Here is a 26,610-nt window from a genome sequence, read left to right as displayed (position 1 = left end):
AGTACCACTTAATTTAATCTTTCTCGAGCGGGTCGTTAAAACTTAAAAACCTCAGCGCTCACTTCTTGTTTACCCACACATAATAAACAAAATAACACTGTGACATAATTTCCTTTTATGTTTAGAACAGCGTTAAGTGTTATATCAATAAATGAAAGGTTTAGACAAAACTAAGCCTTAACATACAGATTTTACACCAGTCTATTGTGTGCGGCTTCGTTAGGAAAAACAAAGTACTCAGTTTCCACGCTCTGATTATTGGATGTTGGCTCTAGACATCGTCTTTATCGGAATTGATCAGAAACTTTAGTAAGAAAATCTCATATCAAAGTGGGGTCTTATACTTAATAAAACCGGAAAACAACGACCTCAAACGCGCGCTGATAGTTTGCAACAGTTGATTTTTGATTTTTCGTCTCCAGTATGATTTAGATTATGTACACATAAGATAATAACATACTTAAAGAATAACGTAGGTGCATATCGTAGGTGCTTACCCATATGTTTAACAGTAGATACCTACAGTAGATATGTAGGCTGGGAATCAATACCTACACAACGTGGAGGTACCTACTTACAATGTTTTTATGTCATTTATCGCTGCCTACTACTAGGTACCTACAAATCAATTCAAAAATATTATATTGCTCCACTTTCATTTATGAATTCAAGAACTAGGTACGTTTTCCATAATATTCCTTTCAACTAGCCTAGCGCGACATCGATAAATATTTATTTTATTTATGCCCAGCAATTAACATCAATTAGTTACTAGATCGACACGTGTTCCCATGTTCAATTAAATTGTTTTTTTTTTTTTTAATGTTAAAATAGGAAAAGAAAATCGAACAGCCAATGTACAATAAGGTACCGACCTCTTTAATCCTATCATTTTTTGCATTTTGAAAGCTGGTAAATTTTGCAAAACAAAATCAAGAGGCTGCAATAGCAACGATTTATCTTAAAATATGTATTTATTAAAGTAAGATACATAGGCAGTTTAATATAATAATTTATAATGATTATATGTTTTTTTAAGTACAAAATTATTATGTTTATCAACAGTTCTTAGTAGTTCGAGTGAATTTCTTGTGTACGCAGTTACCTATATTTTTTTCATAAAAAAAATTTTAAAATATGCATTACCACTTATCTTTCATTGAGGTAATTTTTCTGATTTCTTGGAATTTGAGTGTAGGTTGTCACATGTTTTTGTTTACTGTTGAGACGAGGTATTAGTACTTAATATGCTCTATATAATAAATTATAATGAAATTAAATAATATTATGTATTACCATGGTATTATCTCCTAGAATAGTACGAGATCCGGCTGCAGGATCAGTGCGTTCATCGGTTTTTTGCTGAAAACCGAATTTTTATGTATATTTATAATTAGGAGAATATATATCGACTAGGTTGCCAGTCAAAATTTGGCCGCAAGCATGTTTACACTCAACCTTAAATATTCAACATCTTTAACAGCCGGCAACCCTTATTTGCGGCCGGATTTAATTAGGCAACCATATATGATAATAAATAGAAAAAAATTAGCTTTAATTTGATATATGATTCATAAATGTGCGTTATGAACGTAAAAATGAATCGAAATCATACTTGTTTGCACCAGGCTGCCAAGACGTTGCGGCTAGGTGAAAAGCGGCAACCGTGATTTTTTAGAATTTTTATATCATTTGACGTGATGTAGACTACATTTTATTCAAAAAACAAGTGAACGAATTTTTTTCCCAAAAACCGATTAGAAAATTTTTAATTAAACATGCTTGCGGCCAAATTTTGACTGGCAACGTAGTCGATATATATTCTCCTAATTATAAATATACATAAAAATTCGGTTTTCAGCAAAAAACGATGAACGCACTAATCCTATATTTATAATTTTTAAAAGCCAGCAACCCTTATTTGCGGCGGGATTTAATTAGGCAACCATATATGATAATAAATAGAAAAAAATTAGCTTTAATTTGATATATGATTCATAAATGTGCGTTATGAACGTAAAAATAAATCGAAATCATACCTGTTTGCACCAGGCTGCCAAGATGTTGCGGCCAGGTGAAAAGCGGCAACCGTGATTTTTTAGAATTTTTATATCATTTGACGTGATGTAGACTACTTACATTTTATTCAAAAAACAAGTGAACGAATTTTTTTCCCAAAAATCGATTAGAAAAATTTTAATTAAACATGCTTGCGGCCAAATTTTGACTGGCAACCTAGTCGATATATATTCTCCTAATTATAAATATACATAAAAATTCGGTTTTCAGCAAAAAACCGATGAACGCACTGATCCTGCGGTGGGATCTTAGACTAAAGTACTAAAGTAATAATTATTATTTACCTAGATATACCTACGTAAGTATATAGAATTTATACAGTATATTTATGATTTTAATGATTTCGCTTGTACCACATTTTTTTATTTGCTTTTTAATTCAACCTGTCATTTTCATCCTGGTATCAGTATCTACCTATATAATTCTTAAAACTAATTTAAGAACGTTGCGATGTCGTCTACATAATATGTTAGTGAATAATCATTATTTTGTTTCGATGAAAGAAGTTTACTAATCGGCGTAAATAAACAGTGTGAAAATAAATGTAATTCAACATTTTATATGCCCGGTACAATATTATATTCATAATGAATACTTAAAATGGTTGCACTTGGCAGTGAGTGCATCAAGTTTACTTTTCTTCTACCTCTACAATTATTGACACAGCGGCTTGTCAAGGGTAAGCCTTTGTTCGCGGTGCGTCACATTATCTAGTCTGTGGATACAGATGGTTTTCATCTTGGTTGTGTCATCGGTATTAATATCCTCCATAATTTGTTATACTTATATCAACAATGCTGACTATTGTGATAATAACAGAGGTACGTGTATTCAGCGAGACCACACCGAGAGTCGATAAAAAGAGATTGCTGGAATCAAACTGCATTTAAATATGACGAACAAAAACAGCTAGCTTTCTTTTATATTAAGTAGTTAAATGACTATGATATGTATAAAGATTTATTAAGCAGTAAGAATGAAGACTAACTGTTCTTTGAGAGTATCGTCAGGCCTAATTGTAGGATCAAAAGGGGTCAAGTGTGTACATCGACAGGCGCCTTAGGGCCCACGTCATGCTGGGTTGCCGAGGCAGTTTTAACAATGACAACATACTACAATTGGACATTTATTTTTGATAATTATGGTATGGTGGTTTAATGTTCAAGTAGGCACTCAGCCTGATTTTATAGATTTCGAGATTTTTGAAGGAAATAAATAAGAAGATAATGTTTACTTTAATAGAAATTATAAAATCTTGTAGTGTAGCACAGCCACAGACATAGGAAATCCTAATAAGTCATGATTGTACTCAATGTTTTCCAGTTCAAGTAAGTGATTGTTAACGGAAGGTACTCGCTATACGTATTGGCAATTACTCATTTAAAACCACAGCTTGACGCGGCGATAGATTGTTGGAAACACAAGTATTACCGTGTATGCCTTTATAGAATGTTAATTAGTTACCTACTTAATTTATACATTAAATGCAGATTTTGTTTCTTTTAAGAAAACAAACAAAGTGTACCTACAAAGAAAGCCCATCAGCCAAACAGGTTAGGTGTAAACAGCGCTAATAGTAATATCTAACATTGAGCGTAAAAAATGGCGTAGATGGAAAAGCTAGATAAATCTATATATTATGTAAAGATTTTATAGTTGAAAGACTTCTTCTTTATTAAATTTAAATACACAATTTGGTTGGATAAAACTTTAATTGACCTTTCTAAAAAATTCATGCACAATAATTTGGTAAACGAATGTAATTTGAAAATTTAAATATTTGTGGCATGTTACACGAAACATGAGATCACCAGTATGACATTCGTTGCAGTTTATAATAACCCTGTTTTACATAATCAAATTATTTTTGGGATCGGGAGATGTAATGGTGTTATTATAATAGAGATGAAATGATAGTGAATAGTGATGTATTGAATGGAAATTGTTGCAGTGAAATTTGTAGTATGAGATAATTCTTGTCTAGTTGATTTATGAACGATGCTTACGTCAGTAAAATGTGCGGACGTAAAATGTATAAAAGAGATAAAATCGCGATTGGTCTGCAAGTAGTAACTAAGTGATTACGGGCATGTTTTAAGTAAATAATATTAGAATAGGCTTTCCAAACATCGAAGGTAGTAAAGATAGTGGCGCTGAGAGTGGTGAACAGATTACGTCGTGTCGTTGCCGACAGCGGCGGCGCCTCGTTTCTCGTCTTGTTTACGTCTAATTTTGGCGCGTGAGCGCCGCGTCGCCCGCCCCCGCGCCTCCCGCGCTCTTCCATTGAACACTACGCATGCGGTTATTTCGGCATGGCAAATAATAATGAAAACACGATTTTTACTAATAAATGTCATTTAGATACACAAGGCGCAACTGAACTACATAATATTTTAATAGAGTTATGGTAGGTGGTGCATTTTTACTGTGTCTGTGTGACGTAAAAAATTTCACCGGACTTTAGAATCGGTGAAATTTTTACAGATTAATCCATCTTCAATGTCTGACAATATTTTTCCAATTTTCAAAACAAAACATCCATACATTAATCATTGTTCAACGAAGGAGATGGGCGTCGTAGTTTAAAATTTAATTGTGTGCTCTCAAAGTGTATCCGCCGTGAATTCGTTTTTCTCCTCGTGCCGGAGTTAACGAGATCTTGTTGTGTGATGTTGCCGCAGCCTCAGGAGTCCGATACAGCTTCTCGGAATCGGCCGTACACTGGACCCGCGCCCCTCCATATTATTCCTGCATTCAACAGGATTTGCTTTGTGTTCTTAAATTAAGTTGTCCAAAACCTATTTCGTCGATGCGATTCGTTATAAATTTATAATGTATCTATAAAATTATTCTATTAGAGCGGTTTCCTTCGTAATTACTTACTCTTTTTTTATATTTTTTTGCTGTTTTAATAAATGTATCAGATTCATATTATATATGAATATATAATTGCTTCCAAAGCCAACTCAATTTCAGTAAAGAAAGAATGACTTATCGAGTTATCGTAGACGTGTTCAGTAATAATTAAATACTTTGTATCGATAGATCCTTTCGTAAAAGCCTATCCGATGCTGTTGGTTTCTTTTTTTTTGTACACCTGAGTTGTTACTAACAAAGGGCTTACTTTTTTCTTTAACTCCTCCCCGGGTTTTTGAACGTCATGGTGCATTCTTAGAAAGCGCCTTCATTTTCAATATGTAATACATAATTTAATTTTTTTGTTAAGTTTTTAAAAATTAAGGTCAATTTAAAACATTTTTAAATCTAGCCTACCTATGTACTTAAAAGAAAATATATCATTGACGTTATAGCTTGGCTCTATTATCGAACTTTTGTATTACCAAACGATTGCCACCTCTTGCACTTCGAATGATATTTAAAACTGAATGTGACATTTTAAATCTTGGGAGTTGGGACATAGGCCACGGCCCGCCTACTACTTACTCAATCAAGGTTTGATAATTATTGTTGTTGAGTAAAACACTATTATAATATGTATATGCAAGTAGTTAGTTGTTTATTATGAGTATTTAAATAATTTCAAATTGTCACCTGCAAGTTCGCCCAAATATTATTTTATATACCTACGTGTTTTATTTAAGAAGTTTCCCTTAGAATAATAATTAAAACGACAAAGAAGAGTGTCAAAAGTTCATTATCTTTACGGGCATTGCAATTTGCATCTCCTTAGTATGATCAACAAGTATTTTTGTTGTTTTTCCTGTTACAGCAAAGTAGTAGACGTTGCTACGCCTGTCATAAAATATATTTGTACCCGATAATAGTAAGTACACTATAGTTGCAATGAGATACCCAAGTAGATAGACACTCACATGTACATAAACACCTTTGAATAATTTACCATCGAAGGAAGATTATAATGTAGCTCCTTGAGACAGGTTGTCGGTGACGGCAAAAAGTACACCGACATCGAAACGAATATGCGGCGAGGTAATGATGATGGTGCGGGAGGAGGACCGAGCGGGACAAAGCTTTTACCCACAGGAGAGAACGAGACGTGCATACAAACACTCGGGTCTAAAGTCCGTGGTCGCTATAGGACAGTAGCCTCGCTGTAACATGTATTGCGATATACTTGAATGGCTTTAAACCAGTTGCTTCTTGGTACCAATGGTCCTGCCATCATAGAATATAACGCGTTTGGAATACTTAAATCTAATACCGTTGCTGATACTATTTGCATTGTTCCAAAATGGTTCACCCTGTGAAAGCTATATAATTGCCCAGATATTAAAAGAAATCATAGAGAATCACAACCTTCATGATACAGAATATTTGCTAAAGTAAAAGCTCCGTTAGTGAAGCATTAAATAAATCGCCGAGTATCGCATTGAAAAAGGTTGTTCTCGTGTGATAACTGTTTAGTTCCTGGCCAATTGTGAATCCGGTGCAATAGCAACGGGCAAGTGGTCGCAACTCGCAGCTATTAGAACTTCCTGTGCACTTGCTTCACAGTGAATGGGCGTTCTATCAACCTGACTAGTGGAAGCCATATGAATGAGTAGCGCGTAATGCACAATGAATTATTCGTGCCAGACCGGCTTCCGTTGGCGCCGGACACATGCTCCGTGTTCTGCCTTTTTCTGATTAACGTCTAATTATAGGGCACAGCTCTCCACATGATTCCCTATGACTCAGGCAGACGCAATAACAGCACAATACCGGTTGACTTATGAGTATTTATATATGGTTTTGCACTATTTTGGACACAGTGCTGTGGGTGTAAGTTTATGATTACAACTGTTATAACGGTTAAATGACGTAAATACTTACAACAGAATAAAATGCACGTTTAGAGAGTAGACGTCAATAATGTATTGGCTATGATAAGAACGTCCCTATGTTCCATTTAAGTATCAAGTAGATACATACCTTCCACTATACACAATAGATAAATCTAGTTATATAGTGCTTTAGAAAGGTAGATTATAAACTAAAATACAGAAAACGCTGAGAATTGAGATGGATTAATAAATAAATTATAACCAACATTAAAATAATTATAACGTTGTAATAATTGGAAAACATGTATAAGTGTTTAACAAATGTTGTCAAAATTGTAAACAAAGCTATTAACATGATTTTTCGCTCACCTATAGTTACACGTACTAATTACTAAGTAAAACTAATAATGATCGTGAATAACAGGAACCGTAGAAAATTAATATTGAGTTTGAATTATAGCCATTTTACGTACAATGACAACCACTAAACGACCTCTAAACCGGTCTATAGTCTTTATTACATTGATCTCAGACAAAAATCTTCGTTCTGTGAATCGCTTGTCAATTTGGATTTGATATGCGACGACCCGGATGCAGTCGATAGTTGCCTGACACAAAGATACACAGTGAAGGCACTATTATTAAATTTTAGTAAGCTAGAAATCAAAGGAAGAATAATTCTCTCATGAATACTGTTAACTATAAATAAATATGTAGTTACCAACAAGTTGTATTAAACCTTTCACCACAATTATTATGATTCCAACAGTTCCTTATATCTCGCAGGATAAATTTTAACAATACTGATTAATTTGTAAGTTCCTTACACTATATTTTCGTTGCTTGTGTAATCAGTGTTTAAATTTTAGTTAGGATTGAAAGTCATAATTTCGTCACGATAAGGCGGGCGTTATCTCCGTACTTTCTAAAGTTAGATGAAAAAAAACATGTTGTTAACCTCTGGCAGCGAGCGGCAGACCACCTAGCCGCAAGGCCGACTGCTTCGTTCGCTCTTACCTTTGCGCGTTGGTCTATACCACAGTCTATACACACGAACAGCTTTTACACTATCAATAATAAAACAATCTCGATTGCTTTATTATTTATACGACTATTGATATGTTTTTATGATTGTAATATCTTTACCTTAACTTTTATGTGTCAAGATGAGGTACATATATGACTTTTTAATAAAAAAAAACGGAAACTTGTAAAACGACTTTTACTTGTGCTTAATAATTTACTTGCTACTTTCCTGCTCGTAATTGGGACTATAACTCATTGATTATAAAATCATCTTACGTAGATATCTATTTATTGCAGCGATGCTTGCCACTGGCTATTTGTTAAGGTACCTTTTCATTTATAATGAGGTCATAGCTATTATAATAATTAGCGTACTAAATATGCAATAATATACACATAAAGTTGTTCTAATGAAAAATGAACGTCAGCTCAGATGAAACAGTAGATCCCATAATAAAATCATCGGCCGGAAGTCGATGCGTCATTCGGACGTTTTCGTCCAATTCTGTTTGTGTAGTTGTAAGCGTGCAAATGTGTAGGTAGACAATATATACACAAATAGTTTTTGTTGCCCATTTTCAATTTCTAAATACCGTTACTGTGCTAAAGTCATGAGTATCAGGTTGTATTACTTTTCACTATGCTCGTGAACGTAAGTTAATGACGAAGTCCTCATTATAATATAGTTTCTTGTGTACATAGCTTCATATAGGGTTACTGATTACATATGTGTGCGTTTATTTACGTACGCGAGCGCCGACTCGTCCGAGATTCAAATTTAGAACGCCGACTCCGCCATGTTGTTCTCGGTGAAAAACCTATGATCCATCTTACTTTTAAGCTGTGGAAGTGACAAAAATGATTTCACATTAAATAATTATTAAAAGATGTCTCGAGAATTTAATACTGATGAGTTTACTAAAATGGAGGACAGGTACTTGACAAAAATGCCATTTAGGTAAGCATATTGATTGTTCATACATAAGTCTAGGACAATAAAAGCATGTGTTTATATAAGCCGGACTAAATTTAAATTTCGGTTAACAGAAGTATATTTAGTTGATCTGTTATGCGTATTCGTCTGAATGAATGAGTCATAGTCAGAATTGGATTTAGTAAAAGCTAATTTTCACACTGTTTGTATGCATTTCCTGTGAACATTTACTATGGTGGTGTTTATTTTTTTTACACCATATGAAAGTAGAGATTTCAATGAATAAAAGGCACCCCAAGTTTTTGAAAAAAGCTGATATTTTGACGGGTGACTTTTCGATTGAAAATTAGGTTGTTTTTTTGGTATTAATTCAAAATAAGGCGAAAAAATAAATATTTTCAATCAAATAAATTACGGTGTATTTGGGACATAATAAAGTAAGTTTCCACCAAAATTCGTAGAAAAAAAATTAATTTTGAAGTAGATAAAAATAAAAGACCAAAAACTTGGTTTTTTGAATTTTTCACCTAAATTTTGAGGTTATGTGAAAAAATTGTAAATACAAAAGTTGTAGAACTTTTAATTACCTACAACTTTGCCATTGAATTTTTCTCTATAGGACTTGTAGTTTTGTCGGAAATCGAGAGAAACCATTTTTTTCTCTTAAAAGCTCCCCCCTGCCGCTTCCCGAACTCGGATTGACCGTAATTTATTTTTCCTTACATTTTTATCATATTCCCTTCCTTTTCTAATGGGTTTCATCCGACTGCGATTTTTTTTTGTTTCAAAAATTATTTACTCTAGTCTATAATTCATTAAATTGATATTCCTTCTCTTTTTCAATGCCACTTTCGATAAATTGTATTAGTAATTCTATTTTTTTATCATCCACAACAAACACACCAAATGACTACTGTTATAAAATAGTCAATAGTTTTGTCGAAGATTTCATACAATTTTGACAAATTTATTGGCAAATATCATTTAACAATGTGAAGTTGCAATATTGCATATGCAACTACGAGGACTTTTGCAATTTTAAATGATATCCGCAGATATGACTTGATCATATAAATTTGCATACTAAAGCCTATCAGAGTTCGCTTGTATTATGTTTATCATAACCGTTAACGTCATTTTATAAGGCCATTACTTAACTGCTTCTTGTCCTGATTAGTTTGTTTTCCGGGGTCCGTATTAACGTACAACGGCACTCACGCAATTCAAACGATTACGTAATCAATCTCAAAGAGTTAATGCTTTGTTTCGAGGTAACGGCTGTACAATACATCTCGTCTGTAGTGTTCATACGAGTGTAAAAGCAGGAAAATTATATCGTGCTCAACGAGGATGTGCGTCCGACATGACGTGCATCCGCCGCCTGCCAGTGCCATCTTAGGAGAGATCCGTACCAGATCTGGTGCACTTTTTTCTACCCATTCGCTTCCTTGCACTTGAAATGCCTTCATCAATTACAAGTCTAAATCACAGGTGCTATAAGGCTAAGCTTTGTAAATTGAAATTGATTTTTAATCGGTTTTAATTTCAATAGAGTCGATAAGTTTCTGGTTTTTGTTTTTATTGGAATTCGGAGAGAGATAATTCATTGTGAAATAATCAAGAAATAATAAGTTTAATAGTACCTATGATAGTACTAATAATTAACATATTGTAAGTAGGTACATAATCATTTTGAACATTATATAAACACAAAAGCTAGACGCACTAAGCCGCTAGCCCGCTAGTGACTCTACTTACTCGTATCTGTGTTATCGAGAAAATGCAACAGTATGTTGTGTAAGACTTAAGAGTGGAAGGCCTTCGCAAGAGAAAGATATTCTGTTTCTCAATGCTCGTTGTCATCTAGTGATTGTTCACTGTGCCTATTTTTATTTAAATATTCGCCTGCGTAGTATGCAATAAGTAGAGCTTTTGTGCTTGTCATTTTAAGTATGATATATAAGATAGACCTTGGATAGGCCTAATTATTCAGTTTCTTCGAATCTTAATGTCATGTCATTCACATCTATACTATTTTTAGGGATAAAATCATATTAAAAACCATTTACTGCCTGTTTGTTTTATTGTATTAACTCGAGTTTAGCATCAGTAATTGACAGGCTTAATCACTTCACTAATCCGAGTGCGTTTTTATTCGATTGTTGACTCGAATACAATACTACGAAGATAATGACGTGTACATGGGGTGTTGATGAATAATGTGATTGTGTACAAACATGATGCGCGGGTGCGCTTGTATAACAGTTCGGTGTTATGCAACTTGAGTCGCTTTGCCGGCAACTGCAGGCTGAGGTGTAATTACATGCCAACGCGCCCCGCGCCACCCTTCACACCGCCACCCGCGCTACCCGTCACGTGACTACATAATATTTGCTGAATGTACTGACTACTTTCGTGTTAATTATGCTTTTTGAAACTGTAAAGTTTCAAGAGATGTCCCCAAAAGGAAGGTTGCCAATTTGTTGTGTATTCTATTTTATTTTTGTGCGTCCGATTTTTGAAAAATAGCCTTTTGTGAGGGTAGCTGGCGAACGGGCGTTCTGTAACTGATCGCGAAGGAAACACCGACTTTGTTATTAGTTAATGCATTTATTATTTTTTATGATAATTAGTAATTACTATGCGTAATCTTTAATGTAATGAAGAAATATTATGGTTTTTTTGCACATTAATATTTAATTCATTGTTTGAGTAGTAGGTATGTAGTGTTAATCCAAAATGCTGGTCTCATAAGACGAATTCTCAAATTTTAAAATAACTTTTTCATAAATAAAAGTCTTCCATTAGAAGATCTCTTAGAGAAAGTTCCTAAAAATTAGTAAAATTGTGTCGCAGATTAGCAGAAACAAATAGAAATAACACAAAAACTTTAATAATTCATTTGCACAAAAACATCTGTATTATTTTTTTCCTTACCTTAAAGATTACATGATATGCATGTATTAATAAAAATAAAATTGTTTCGTTTTGTTAGAATATTTTTTATACACTAAAAAGAGTAGACCGTGTTATTTTTTATTAATGTAGGTATGTTTATATTAATATATTTCTCTGCAATTGACAGCCTCGTTCACAAGTTTACCTTTGGCAATAAAAACCGAATTAATCGTACCCTTATTGACACACCTGTTTGGTCTTACAATTACTGCTCGAATTACAATGTCGAATATCAACTTTTAGATATTGCCTAAAGTTGCTGTAATGGCCACCATCTGGGCAACTCGTCTGGTAGAATGCATGAAAATATGTAACTTGCAAGGCTGGTTCAGTATCTGCTGAACGAATATAACTTTAATATAAATATTATTATCACCAAAATATAGGTACGTAAATATAAGTTCCTGAATATCTGGGCTGGAATGGTACGTTAACCCGTATATAAAGTGCGAGTAAATGGTCCCTTGATAGGAACACACACACATTCGTCCAGTGCGGTCTATGAAAAGGGTTCGTCGTAAAAAGTAGATGAGTACAGCAGGTGCGCAGCCACAGGTAGCGACAACAGCAGCTGATAGCTAGGCCAAGTTCATTACCGTTCCGTGCAAATCGATTTATTGTGGTCATGCTCCATCAGCTTTCCAATATGCCTTTTCCTTATCTTTCATTTTTCTAAGCGTCTATTTCTTTCTTATCGCTGCACCACAAACATTATATCGTTGTATAATACTTCCTTTAGAACATTCTTTGTGTATTCCAAAAACGATTGTCGATTAAGTGTTTTAATTAAAACTCAATTATGAATGAATGATTATTGTTTCGTTTGAATTATATTCATGTTTACAACTATGGAACTAAATAGTAATTTGATGAGTAAAAGTTACGAACAAAACTTGTTTGTATTAACAAAATTATAAAATGCTTGCCTACTTAACTAGTTACCATAACGAAACCATTTCTCATTAAATTGTATTCATAAAAAATATTAACATGATATTAAATAATAAATTCAATTAAATATATTATGGCCAATGCAACAGTTGTTGTCTTGTCTACCTAAATAATAATTGTAAAAGTCAACAAGGTGCAGACCAATCACTTTTGAATAATTAACGTAGAATAGGTACCTACCTGTGTACCTGTATATAATAATACGCTTAGTGCGTGTATTTCTAACGAAAATATATAAAAACTCTTTTATCGCCAAGACTCGCTAAGTGATTTAAGTATAAAGAAAGTAAAAGAGCCATTCATTGAGTGTAGAGACTGCTTATTCACTAGGTCGCACACGTCGCACGTCCGGTTTCCTACAAATTGGTCACATCGACCGCTAAGTAGGAAGATTCGACTCATACGAGGTGTGTCCGAGGTCTGTTGCCTGTCTGTTACCAACTGCGATTATTTATTCCGCGGTTTCGACTTTCGAGACCTTGCAAGTGCACTTTTAAATGACAGTTTGCTTTTCGAAGATTTTTAATGAGTTACGAACTACTTGACGTAAAAGTAAAAGTTGCGCTCGCAATGATTTCTTTTTACAGCAGTTGTTTTACAATTAAGTTTAATTCCGATTTCGCTACCGTGATTTACTTCTGGGAATTTTGCAGTAAGATCCCATCCCCCTTACAATTCTTTCGCTCTGACTTATTTAAACGTTATCGTCCATAAAATAAAAATAAAATATCAGACACGCATGTTGCTATTGATCGTCGCGTGATTGCAACGACTAATTATATGTCATAAAGTTATTAACTTTACAATGAATTGTTTACAGTCACATAACAAAGACGACAACATGGGAGGACCCGCGCAAGACTCTCGCAGCACAAACAGTGGCTGGCGGAGTGCAGCATCAGAGTGCCGAGGCTTTACTCACACAATCGGCAGCAGCACAGACCCTAGCAACTGCCACAGCAGGTACTAAAAATGATTTAACGCAATTTTAGTACATGGATTGTAGTTCACAATTATTCCGGTGTATGGCAATTTGCCTTTGTAGGAAAAAAAAAACAATGTAACTTTCTCCTCTCATTGTGTTATACCTAATTTATCACTTTTTTTTAATTTATTATGTGTTAATGATTCTGTCTCGCGGCCTTAGTGATAAAAGCGAAAAGATAACTAATCGGTTATTGCCTACCGAGCAAGCGAGCTTCTTTTGATTTCATCTCCACGTGATCTAATTGGCTTCGGAACAGTGTTTAAAATTATCATGGAACTAAAATAAAAACAAGTAAGTAAATAACCCAAATTCTAAAACTGATTTTATGACGGGAATTAACGCGTTGTTTCCGTCGGTCGATGCGAGACGAGCGTTGAAAGGTGCTCAGAGAATACATTGGTGTTTCGGCGCCGGCGGCCCTGGCGCCCGCCGCGCCGCCTTGCGGCATCCGCGCGGAGACTGATCTGTGCTTTGCGTTACCTTACTCAAAGGTTACAAGTTAATAGAGGATCTATCAGATATATTAGCACCCTGAATACAGTTGAGCAATGTTAATAAATGGAATGACGAGAAGCAAATAGGTACTTGCAGCGGTATGTCTTCTCTCCGCGTGTTGACAGACTATAGATTCTAGTCAAATTTATAAAATTTGTTGCGAAAATAATGTAGAGCAATAAAATTACGCACTTCAACTAAATAAAGTCGACTATGACATGTTTTAGAATCAAATGGTAGACTTGCAATGCATCTTTAATGTTTTTAACATGTGCAGACATTAAAGGCACTTTTTCTTAAAAAATATTCTAAAATAAATTTTAACAAATTATTTATTTTAGCAACTCCCGGACACGCATATACATATAAATAGACAGTACTTTTAAGTATCTTTAAATTTTAACGAATTCTGTAAATAAAACTGTAAGTTTATTTTTGTATTGATAGAGTCCTTCGTTAGCGTTGATATACGAGTGTTTATGCGAAGACCAACTCGACCAGTGTCACGTCGGATTTATTTACGCTTTGTGTTTCGATAGATTTCTTCAATACGTGCCCTTCTCACGTTCTCGGCTTCTGCCATCTCCCTTGTTATTTAACATAAATCAGAGCAAGTGTCAGGCTTGTAGACAAATCACGCTTATCGTCGTCTCATTGCAGACGCAAACAAATATTAGCCATGCAGCGTACGTAGATTACCTGACATACGAATAATGTTTTTATAGCGCATTCCTTGTTTTAATCTGATGTCGCGATAACATATTACCTTTCATATAAAATAGCTATCTCATGAACCATTGCATATTTGTATCATGAGCTATTTTGTAAAGAATCCTATCAAATTACGCGTAAAGACATTGATAAATCCATTGTTTCATGAATGTCACCAATTCATTGAAATAGGTTTGTTATTTTTATATGTTAATGTATAAATCATTCAAATATTGAATATTAATTAGTTAGCGATAACCTGCAAATAATATATAATTGATAATGGCCTCTAAATTGCGTAATTAGTTTAGTGCAATGTTAGTTAACAATTAGCATTGTAATAAAATTCGATATTATGTGTTTCTTTATTACGCTATAATAGATATATTTAATTTATAAATAAAGAAATGTGTTTTATTATATGAGGTATGTACTTAAAAGATTTTTGGTCATATAAGTCTAGTAGGTGCCTACCATCGACCACACAATGGTGCCTACTTACCTATGCTCTATGATTTTAAATTGACGTCAATTAGCTACAATAATAATTATTTATTACAAAATTTAGAGGAAGGCAAAATAATTAATTATATAGTTAACAACGCGTATTTCCCCTTGCGACAAAAGTGGATAGGTACATACGAATATAGTTCCATTGCATTTATATCACTTATGACGTAATTAAACATATGTATTTTAAAATAATCACAATTGTTTCGCCATCATAAATATTAGTACGTATTAATGATAATTTATGAAATTAAATATCTATGAATTTCTTCCTAATAGATTTCCTAATAAATAATCAAAACTAAACAAAATTATTTAAGTATAGTTACTCAATTAATAAATGAAAATACTAAATCTTTATAAAAATTTATTGTATATTGATAGAATTAAATACTGACTTGTTTGGTAAAATTAAAAATCAATAAAGAACACATTAATGGCGCTGTGTTAAACACTTCATAATCGTATTTTCTCGATGCGCCAATACTGTCGAGTCATGTTGATTACAATTAATAGCAACGTTATTGTTGTATAGCGTTCGCTGTTCATGAATGACCACTTTTTGTTACGCGTGATGTACCTACATATATAAAATCTGAAAGAAAGATGAATGTATGAGCGGGTGTGAGGCAAGGCGCATCTGCTACTAGTGGTGATTCATGTTAGCTCTCTGTATAAACGAGGCGGAGCAGGCGTAGAGCAGAATCGAATGAACGAAACTGAGCGATGTTTATACACATCTAACATAAAGCACAAACCGACATGGCGTGGCGTATTGGCATGTATTCAATAGATCATGTAAACTACCCGAAACTTCGCCTTTCGTTGAGCAATATTGTCTCCTATACCTACACTTTCCGAGGAAATGATATTAGCATGTCGATGCCGCTGGCGTGTGTTTTGCGCCGTAATTTTCTTGGAACGAGCATGATGACCTTCCCAATCCCAACTTGATTCAGAATCACGTGTGCGAACATTCAATTCATAATTTACTGCTGGCTTGCAACTAGTCGCTGTTGAGAAATTCAAACGTCGTAGCTGAAACTGTTTATTCTATATTCGGAAACTTTATTAACTTGAGGCATTTGATGATTTCAGCAGCGAAGAGTACAAGTAGCACCGCCACAACCGACCCTCTAGGACCGCTGCCGGACGGTTGGGAGCAAGCGACGACGCCGGAGGGAGAGATATATTTTATAAATCACGCCGCTCGCACAACGTCTTGGTTCGATCCTAGAATACGTAAGTTGATCAACTTACATCTTTTAGGTAAATTTTGTGATATATTTGAGCCGGTGTTGATATTTTTTTCGTTGTTATTTCAGCACAACATTTGCAGCGCACGCCGGCGGCGAACGCTGGAGCGGCGGGCGGCGGGTGGGCGAACGCATCGGTGCAAGCTTGCCAACAGAAACTGCGTCTGCAGTCATTACAGCTCGAGCGTGAACGGCTGAAACAACGCCAGCAGGAGATACGGCTCCAGGTTTGCACTTTCCTCACATTTACTTTGAAGATGTTGCGAATAGTTTTAAGAAATCACAAGTGTCAGAAAATTGTTTCTTGAAACGCTTACTGATATTGAGCATTGGTATTTTTTTAATATTATATAGATAATAAATTATAATAATATGTAATATGATTTTGTACATCAAAACTTTTTCGTTTGAAATGTGGATTTGAAATTCAAATCGATATTTTCTGGTCACGGTTCTAATGCAAAGTATATTAAAATTTCAATAGTGCAATAAGTTTCTCCATTATTTTAGTGACAATTTTGTTGTTAGGTAGCATTCAAAATTGCAAACCAACTTCGCACTATTCCATCAACTATTTGTCCATCTATATTTTGTATTAACCACGAGAACATATCACTTCCAGCAAGAACTAATGGCGCGGCAGTCATCCTCTATAGTGTCTTCGCTCGCCAACAGCACTGGAGCGGCCACTACTGACCTCTCTCTGGATCCCTTCCTGCCCGGTCTGAACGACCACCAGCGCCAGGAGTCAGCGGACAGTGGGCTGGGCATGGCAGTCTCGCAGTCGTACTCGATGCCGCATACTCCTGAGGGCTTCCTGGGCATGGACGACCGCATGGACTGCACCAGCGAGGCCGGAGCCAATCTTGATACTGCGGACATAACACTAGGCGATACTGATGACCTGGTAAGCCATTTGTATTATATTGTTAGAATTTGTATAAAATTTATCACGAAGTTTTCATTTGCTATCTTTACTTGCTTATTTACGAGTGCAGAATTAAAGATGTTTAAAAGTTTTGGCCATAAGTGAGTCACTTACCAGAAAAAAATTATGGCGCCACATAAGCACCAGAAAGCAAGATTTTGTTTATATTAACAAAAAAATGTTGTGTGGTTTTATGAAACCACGGTAAAAGTGAAACTTAGGCACAAAATTATCGTATTTGTAGGATAATTATCGTACGGTTCGACCGTCACGCGATATGCGCTACACAGACCAAAAAGTTTGAGACGATGTAATAAAAGTTTCACTTTAAAAATTCAAAGCTCAAATTAATGCTCCCTTACTTTATCTTATTGTTTGGACTATTGTTGACCAATGGCACAATATTTACCTCAAATACTTATTCGATATTTTCGTGTTCAACCCATAAAACATTCACTAAATATGAGTTAAGGATACGATATATTATTAAGTCCAGGTTGTAGTCCAGTCCAAGTTATAATTATTATATTACACACCATAAATACTATATCTAACTATAAACCATTTGATTTCAGTTGGGGGAATTTACAAATGATATATTATTAGACGACGTGCAGTCCTTGATCAACTCGACACCAAACAAACCGGACAACGTGCTGACTTGGCTGTAGACAGTCTATCGACTAAACGTACAATGCTCACAAACTTATTGCGTATAGCGTACTTAGCTACCGACGAATAGTATTCATGGCAATTACCAAGCAATCAATCAGAAGTGACAATCAGTTTATTGGGTGGTTTCGTGTGATTAATTCGTAATACATTAATTGAATATCTTTAATGACTTAGCGTTCTAACAGACGAACGGCATGTTGCGTTGCGTTATCTGTTAACGTTATTAAAATCAGTTTCTATGCTTATAAAACTCATGTCTTACCAATTATTTATTTTAAAATTCTACTTAATATTTCAGCTGTAAAATCTCTGCATTTATTGGAAAGAAATGGAAACTTCTAATAATACCGATTACTTAATGTATTCAATTAATGTATTACGAAATAGTTATAATGAATTGTGTATCAGATACAAGTAATTTCAGATATAAGATATGATACCATTTTAAAGGCTCATAATTGGCCTTATTAATAATAAAGAATTGCGTTGCGTTTCAGAAATGGAAAAATTCATATCAGTCCATTGTAAACATTATCTTGGAGTTGCATGTTTGTTCTGAATTATAAGACTAAGAATATAGTATTAAAGTATTTTAGCCACTACTATATTGGATGGCTAGTCATTTGTAAATACTAATTGAGGTACTCCTCTATGCCAACATAAATCAAAATGAAGCGGTCGTTGCATTACCTTCTTTCCCCGCTGAAAGGAGCCATATTGCATTATATAATCTCGCAAGCTAGGTTTCCTTTATTCTTCCCGATCGAGACTATCGGAAATCCTATCCTTCGAATAGACTAATGTGTAGTTGTGTCAATATTGACGATTATACAATATAACTTTATCGATGAAACTTTGATTGTGATAACATCTCGACGTAACAGTGCCTTATTGTGCCTTTATAAAATGTATTTATTGTGTTATTATTAAGGTAATAATAAAGATATATTTCTACAAATGTTTACCGAACAATCTACATCGATTCATGTATTGTTTGGACAGAATAAAACTACTTATGTACCGTATGTGTTGTAGTAACGTTTTTTTGTCTACTTACACCGTCCTTGTGTATTTTTCGAGATTATGATTTAGATTAGTTTATCGTGACGTAGTTAGATATTTTGGCAACTATTAAGTTAATAAATAATGTTTAGTTCGCAGTGGACTACGTATTCGTATCTTTCTTGTGTGTGAGAGGGTGCCGCTAGGTTACTATGACGTAGAGATCGTCCGCTGAGCGTGCCCGCAGTCGGCCGAGCACGTGCTTCTGCCTTGGTTAAAGCCGAAACGTTTGCATACTTCTATGAAAGTGCAATATCGAAGTAGGTCAATTTTATTTACGACTATTCACTGGCTATTTTTGTGGCTACGTAGTCGACTCACTTTATTTAAAAATAACTCATTGGCTTAACAAAACTCTTCAAAATTACGTTTAGCCCACCTAGTCTCTAGAGTTTGTATGAATTCAGTAATATTAAAATTAGGTCTTTATTTTAAAAATGCTACATTGAAAACTTTGCCATATTAGTAAATGTACTTTATTCTTGTAAGACTTAAATGTAATCTTCATTTATGATAAAATAGTGTTTAAATAGCAACTGTGTAACTATTATAATTAGTTGTAACGGTGCTGGGTTTATTATACATTTTATTTTGTACTCTGTAGATGTCTTCGTTGTACTTTATTTTGTATTTGTTGTGTATTAATTTTTATATCTCGTAAGTAATGATGCTTCTCATATTGTTCGGTTCATTATTCTGCACTTTTGCTTCTTTCCTCGTACCTAGGGTTTTAGATTGTAATGAAGTGACTTCAGTGTCGTTGAATGTTTATAGCTATGGCTGCGTTATAACTTATTTTTTAAGAGACAAAACAATACACTACAGTGTGTAGCCAATAGCGAAAACTTAGTAGGAATGTATGCGTAGGGGAGTATTAATCTCGTTTAAGTTAACAACTTTAAAATTGTCACGTATTTATGTAAATGTGCATGTGGTGTAATATATAACAGTGCGCACAAAACTTCTCTTTCATATCTTACTTATGTACTAATATTATTTTTTTGGAAAATATGTATTTCATTGCGAAGCTGCAGTTTTCTTTGTACAGCTACCGCCAACCGAATAAAAAGATGTTTGCTTAAAGGTTATTAGTCCTACTAGGTCGTCGCTACTTCGACAAAACTAAAAGAAACATTCCATGTTGCTTACCGTCTGTGCGTCGCCGGTGCCGCGTCATATAGCGTGTTTCTGGCTTTTAAAAGAATAATATTCGGAACAATATTTCAAGTGAACTATATGATTTATTTCTAAGTATAGTCTTTAATTATTTTACAAACATATCTTTTCAGTCTGACAACACATGCAAGTTTTCTCTGTAGTGTATATAACATTACGTATATCAGTGTTATAACAATGAAATTATATCTAATATCATTCGCTAACCACTTTCAATAATTTCATTGTATATAATTTGAAATTCTGATATGAATTAAATAAATATTTGTTTAAATATATCCATTGTTATTTTTATTTCTTCCAACTCATAGTTCCATTTTTAGACGTGTCTGAAAAAATGAACTCTTTTTAAATTCACTTAGATTTATGCGTAAGTAGTTAAAAAAACGCAGAAAGGCTATGTCAGCAATGCTACTCAATATTTTGTAAATACATGTTCTATTATTCCATGCAATTAAATAATAAAATAATTTGAAAGCGTATTATTTGCAGTGGATCACTAGGATAGGCTAGATACACAATTTTTGGCACTCAAAGGCATACATATAATATACGTAAAATTAAATTATAAACCATAACCAAACCTATACGTATTAAAGTATTTTCATATGTGTAGTAAATACATACCAAGAGCTTTTAAACTACAGTAACTAAACTATTTTTATTTATTGGAATAAAGTTAGGGCCGATTTTTCAATCCTTGGATAAAACTTATTCGTCGAATCATGTATAAAACTATCATTTTAAAAACGTATTCTAATTGCCCGTAATTGACATATTATCGTGTAATACTTTATTGGACGGATAAGTTTTAACCAAGCATTGAAAAATCGGCCCTTACTAAAAAAAATATTTTATTAGATTGGCATCAAATTTGATCTTTGATAATATGCTGTCTTATGTTCTCCTAATAAATGTTTAAAGAATGTGCCAAATATTTAAATTTAAACCAATTAATGTCCGTGTATTTTGGAGGCAGTGTTATAAAAGTTAAGTAATAACAGTTTTTGAACTGTAACTTGTAATCTATGTACTTAGTAATAATCATTGTAACTAGTGATCAACTAAAATGTTGTACAACACAAATAATCAATATACAGAAAATATTCAATAGAAGGTAGGTATGCCAAGAAGGAAAAGGTTTAGACTTAGAGCATAGGTTTAGGGATTATGCGAAAATAAAAGGAAAATATAAACTCAGATGTTATGAAATAAATTTAATAAATATATGTATTCTGCAGGATTTTTTTATAATACAATGTAGCAATAAGCGTTATTCACCATTGCAGAAAAGTTAGTACCGCCTCCTCATCTGTTGAAAGCAAATCAAAAGTTATTTAACAGTTATGAAGCAGTTCTTATTGGCAATAACTAAATTCTTTTTGATAATGGGCGTGATTATGTTTAGACTGATTATAACCATCTTTAAAAATCACGTCCATTACTAAAATATATTTATTAATAGAAGCTATAAACTTTTACCATGACATCTAATAGCTTATAGCAGTATTATTTCCAGTATGGGAAAGTGATGGCGTTAGACGATCTTTATATCGCTGTCATTTTTGTTTCTGTTTCTTTAAATACTTATATTACATTCTCTTCCTAAGTAGCAGCTGTATGCATGCAATTTGTATCAATTATACAATAAAATACGTACTGAGGGTTCCTTGAAGCGATCATCTTGAGGCAACTCTCGGTTAGCGATGAGCTTCTTGTAATATTCTACTGACAGTTTTGGAGTACGGGGTCTGTTAGGGTCAGTGATATCTACGTGGTAAAAGCCAAAGCGTTCTCTGTGAAACAAAAATGACAAAAATTGCAACTTTAATAAAATTAATAATAACTAAATTCAACAATCAATGTGTGAAGCTTTTTTTCGTGAATTATAAAAATGTATCAGTTCAATGTATTTCTAGTTTGGCTATGAAACTGAAAACAATTCGTGAAGCAATGATTTTCCCAAATCATTTTGCAGGTGTTTCACTTACCCTTTATTGAGTTAGGAATAAGTCGATTTTCTTTAATACTGATGTGAAGAGAAAAGATAAAAGATACAGTTGTAAAAACATTAGAAATATAAATTACTAATTATATTTTACATACGAGAATCCAGCTCTCCATTCAAAGTTATCCATAAGAGTCCAAGCTGTGTAGCCGAGAACTTTCACGCCGTCGTCGTTGATCACATTTAAAATTTCGCTTAAGTGATCCTGAAATGAATAATATGTAAATGTAACTAAGTTCTACAATAATATTAAACAAAAGTAAATTTCGGAAAAAATATTTCCCATTCTCTTTATTTAAATACATAATATACGTTATTCTTGAACATGTTGTATTAAACGATACTAGTTTGAGTACTATTTTCATAAAGGATCTATTTCTTGTGAGTAATGATGGTGCTCGTGACTTACACGAATTTTGCATTAGATATGCAAACAGCTAATGGCACCTGTTCTATAACGTATGCAGTCTCTTTATTTATTTAAATTTTAATTTAATAAACAAAGCAGTACTCACATTAAAATATTTGATACGACCGTAATCTTCCAAGGTTCCGCGATCAGAGTAGCCGTTCTCAGTAATGTAAATTGGAGGATCATTGTAAGTGCTCTTGCACCAACGCAGTAAGTTTGCGAATCCTGTAGGCACTACCTGAGAAAAAATTTTCATAAGTATACATTATAACCTCAAAATAAGTCTATAAATACTTATCATAAAACACATATGCTTACTCTGAACCATTCAGAAGCAGTTGACTCTCCAACTTGCAAGGAAGTAACGGCACCAATGTCCTTCAACCAAGAAGGTGACTTTGCAGTGGGATCAACACCTGGGCCAGTGATTAAGTGAGTAGTATAATGGTTAATGCCAAGGAAGTCTGATGTGCCCTTAATACGGTTAAGCCAGTAGTCATCGAATTGTTCTAAACGCGATTTACGCAAACCCTCCGCTTGGCTCTGTTGAGCAACGTTTTCCACCATCACTGTTGGGTATCCACCTTCTTCTGTGAAGATTGGGTGAGCAAACCAACCGAACTGAAATAAAGATTAATATAAAGATGGCGTCGTATACTAAGACATAAGTAACTCCTTTAAGACTGTTAATATAATAAATATGAAAAGACATAGTATATGGTACCTTAAACTGATTGGCGACTTCAGCTAAAGCGACTTGTTCAGGATCATTGGGATCACTAGGTTCGTACCAAATAGAGTTGATCGAGATCATTATCCTACCGTCTTGCTTGGGTCTGTAAGTTTCGTTATATAAATGATACGCTTCAGCGTGAGATTTCAAAAGGTTGTCACTGCACAAGTAGTTTCCAACTCCGTGACTGTCAACGGCCGGTGCTTTCTTCACATCACCGTAGGCATCTTCGCATATTTCATAAGGCTCGTTGAAAGTGATCCACGATTTAATTTTGTCACCGTATTCACGGAAGCAGAAATCAGCATAGTCGTAGAAATAGTCAACCATTTTAGGATTTGCCCAGCCTCCTAGGTCTTGAAGAGTTTGCGGTAAGTCCCAGTGGAATAATGTAACCTAAAACAGAAGATAATATTAAATTATACAAATTTATTTAACAACTATTGAACTCTTTAAATGCACAGTCGAAAGGATTATTACCAAAGGTTCAATATTTTTCTCAGCGAGTGCATCCAGAAGGTCGTGGTAATAACGAACTCCATCGGGGTTAATTTCATCAATGCGGCCAGTAGGTAACAGTCTTGCCCAAGAAAAGGAAAATCGGTAGAAATCTACTCCGAGATAGGCCAATTCTTCAACGTCCTCTTTGTATCGGTTGTAGGAGTCGCACGCGATATCTCCATTAGTGCCATCAGCCACCATCCAAGGTTGCGTGTGCGTTAAACGGTCCCATACGTTTTCAGACTTTCCTGTAGAAGAGAGAAAGAAATATTATAATATCATTGTATTTCATTAAAATTTAAAAGGACACTGGAACGAGATTTAGTTTTCCTGTATTCGGTGAAGGCCATAGTATAAACATTTAATGTGTCTAGAACTAGTGCGTAGCTAGATTAAGCACTATATCTTGCATAATGCATTTTTTGCTTTGCGTTACTTTTAATGGCTTTCATATTACATATTATTTTTTTTATTTACATCATCGTGGCATTTTTCCTGTGTCCTACTATCTCGTCATATGACTTTTTAAGAATCAATAATAAAACTATGGTTAAGGTCACCGATAACGATTTGATCGACAGCACTCAGCGCACGAGATAATACTAAAGCTTCTTTGATGTATTACAGAACAACAAAACAAATTATGTAACCTATGGAATTCATATAATAAATATATATCTTTTCTATGTCCTATTTCTCTTTTAAGAACGGATGTCGTTGCCCATTTGAAAAGACGACAGTTGCAAACTTGTATTGTTGAGAATTATTAAGGGCATAAACTGTAACATTGAACATGCTAGTTTTTTTACTATACGTCAGATTTTAAAAGATATTATCTCCATGCCACTACTAAAAATTATAAAGACACAACATACGGAGTTGAAAGCATGGTTACTAAAGTTATTTATCAAACTACATACCTATGTAGGTAACTTAAAACTCTATTACTTATTTCATTTATATTAGCTCTACCTAATTAATTTGAAGAATTATAATAGAGTAATATACGTTACGTTTATTTGTTATCACGAAACATTGCCTTTTAATGGAATAAAACTTTAGTAAACTAAAGTTCTTTAGGATTATTAAAAACTTAATAGGCTTTTGGCTTTATTATGATGGAATTCAATTTTGAGTTCCAACCAAGTTACTTACCGCTAACATTCCACGCTCCTTCGATCTGGTGAGCAGCTGTGGCTACACCGAAAGTGAACCCTTCTGGGAACTTTGTGTATTCAGCATAACTCCTAAAACATACATATATATGTATTATGTTCAAAGCAATTTCGATTAAAATTAGCTTTGTCTCTCAGGGTAATAAGAGGAAAAAGATGAACTAAGAATCGTCGCGTCGAATCTCTGGGAACGATCTTTTTTCCCGAACTCTACATACAAAAAACTACCAATTAAATATTGCACATTTCAGTCAACTATTACGAACTTTGATCTTAAGAATTTAGAAATTAATTATTTGTGTTTTAATTTGAAATTTTAATTTCGATATTCGCAACATCATTAATTGGAAACATTATTGATAAATATGTAGGTATGCAAGATATATAAAGTAGTTTGGTAAAATATCATTAGTACATTAATGGGAATAGATCCAGTTATTTTAATAAGCAAAATAGACTTTATTTGAATATGCTGCAAGGTCTGTTTTGTATCATCGTGTTTGTTTAATGTTGGAGTGTGTTGATACAATGAATTGCAAATAACGAGCTGCTATCGATGGAAAGCGAGACTATATAGAGTCAACCTGAGGTTATAGACTATAGACCAGTATCCATGAATCATGACATGTTTTGAATAATAAATGTAAATTTATTTTTTTATCTATACACTGAGGTATCAATCAATGTGACCTCTTGTTCAAAGATAACCTTAAATACATAATTTTGTATTTTGGAACAGGATGAGAGTATTGGTAATAAATAAATCATAGTTTTATTACATATCAGATATAGAATATATATACCTAAAGATTTATCACTTTTATTTTGTAAATGCAAATTAACTGTCAACTCTGTTCTGTTTTTGAATAAAACAAATGAAAAACGTTCGTGAGAAAGTTAACTAGAGTTCAATTTGATGTGAGAATTTGTTTTATATGCGTAAGGGGCACGATAAAATGGTATTAAAATTAAATTTGAACAATGCTATACACTTACCCACAGGCTAAAGCCAAAACAACAAAAACAGTCAAACTCGCCATCGTGTGATGACGGCGCTTCTCTCAACCGCACTGTAGCGCGCCTATATTGTTTTATTTCTTTTTAAACATGGCGGTCTCTTGATAGCTCGAGAGGTTCTCATTTCAGATAGTGTCAATTTTGTACAGAGATAATCCTTACCTGTAAGTATTTGTGAAATGTACTTCGCCCACCTACCGTTTGATTTTTAGAAGCATGTAATCAGTATACAGAATATGTACCTAACTTAGTTTCATGATAATATTGATA

General features: G+C 33.9%; 2 protein-coding genes across 5 annotated transcripts in view; one reads left to right on the top strand and one right to left on the bottom strand.

Annotated features, from left to right (window-relative positions):
• yki (Transcriptional coactivator yki) overlaps nt 1-20,772 on the top strand; it is a 30,320-nt gene extending 9,548 nt beyond the window's left edge. Inside the window, exons 2-6 of one of the 3 annotated variants that reach the window (XM_089696562.1) lie at nt 13,514-13,656; nt 16,499-16,639; nt 16,723-16,880; nt 17,276-17,560; nt 18,157-20,772. In XM_089696562.1, coding sequence (XP_089552688.1) covers nt 13,514-13,656; nt 16,499-16,639; nt 16,723-16,880; nt 17,276-17,560; nt 18,157-18,252 — 823 coding nt within the window. In that variant the 3' untranslated portion in view covers nt 18,253-20,772. Of the gene's footprint in view, nt 1-13,513; nt 13,657-16,495; nt 16,640-16,722; nt 16,881-17,275; nt 17,561-18,156 lie in introns of all 3 variants that reach the window. The other 2 variants (XM_089696561.1, XM_089696563.1) reach the window with 2 other exon arrangements.
• LOC149487867 (myrosinase 1-like) lies at nt 20,540-26,472 on the bottom strand. Of its 2 annotated transcripts, none has more exons than XM_089696559.1 (9): nt 26,320-26,472; nt 25,304-25,395; nt 24,128-24,396; nt 23,639-24,043; nt 23,233-23,535; nt 23,018-23,152; nt 22,601-22,707; nt 22,155-22,290; nt 20,540-20,823 (listed from the first exon to the last, which is right to left on the bottom strand). In XM_089696559.1, exons 1-9 carry the CDS (start codon nt 26,361-26,363, stop codon nt 20,800-20,802), a joined length of 1,515 nt encoding a protein of 504 aa, XP_089552685.1. In that variant the 5' UTR covers nt 26,364-26,472; the 3' UTR covers nt 20,540-20,799. The 2 variants fall into 2 exon arrangements, with proteins under 2 accessions (XP_089552685.1, XP_089552686.1); XM_089696560.1 differs by lacking the exon at nt 20,540-20,823 and adding an exon at nt 21,697-21,806.
• Nucleotides 26,473-26,610: the final 138 nt, after the last annotated feature.

The sequence above is a fragment of the Colias philodice genome, chromosome 6, assembly GCF_061535455.1.
Source record: "Colias philodice isolate Cphi_HAF_F1 chromosome 6, ilColPhil1 Martin Lab GWU primary, whole genome shotgun sequence".
NCBI classification, from domain to species: Eukaryota; Metazoa; Arthropoda; class Insecta; order Lepidoptera; family Pieridae; genus Colias; species Colias philodice.
This window is presented reverse-complemented; position numbering and strand designations above follow the sequence as displayed.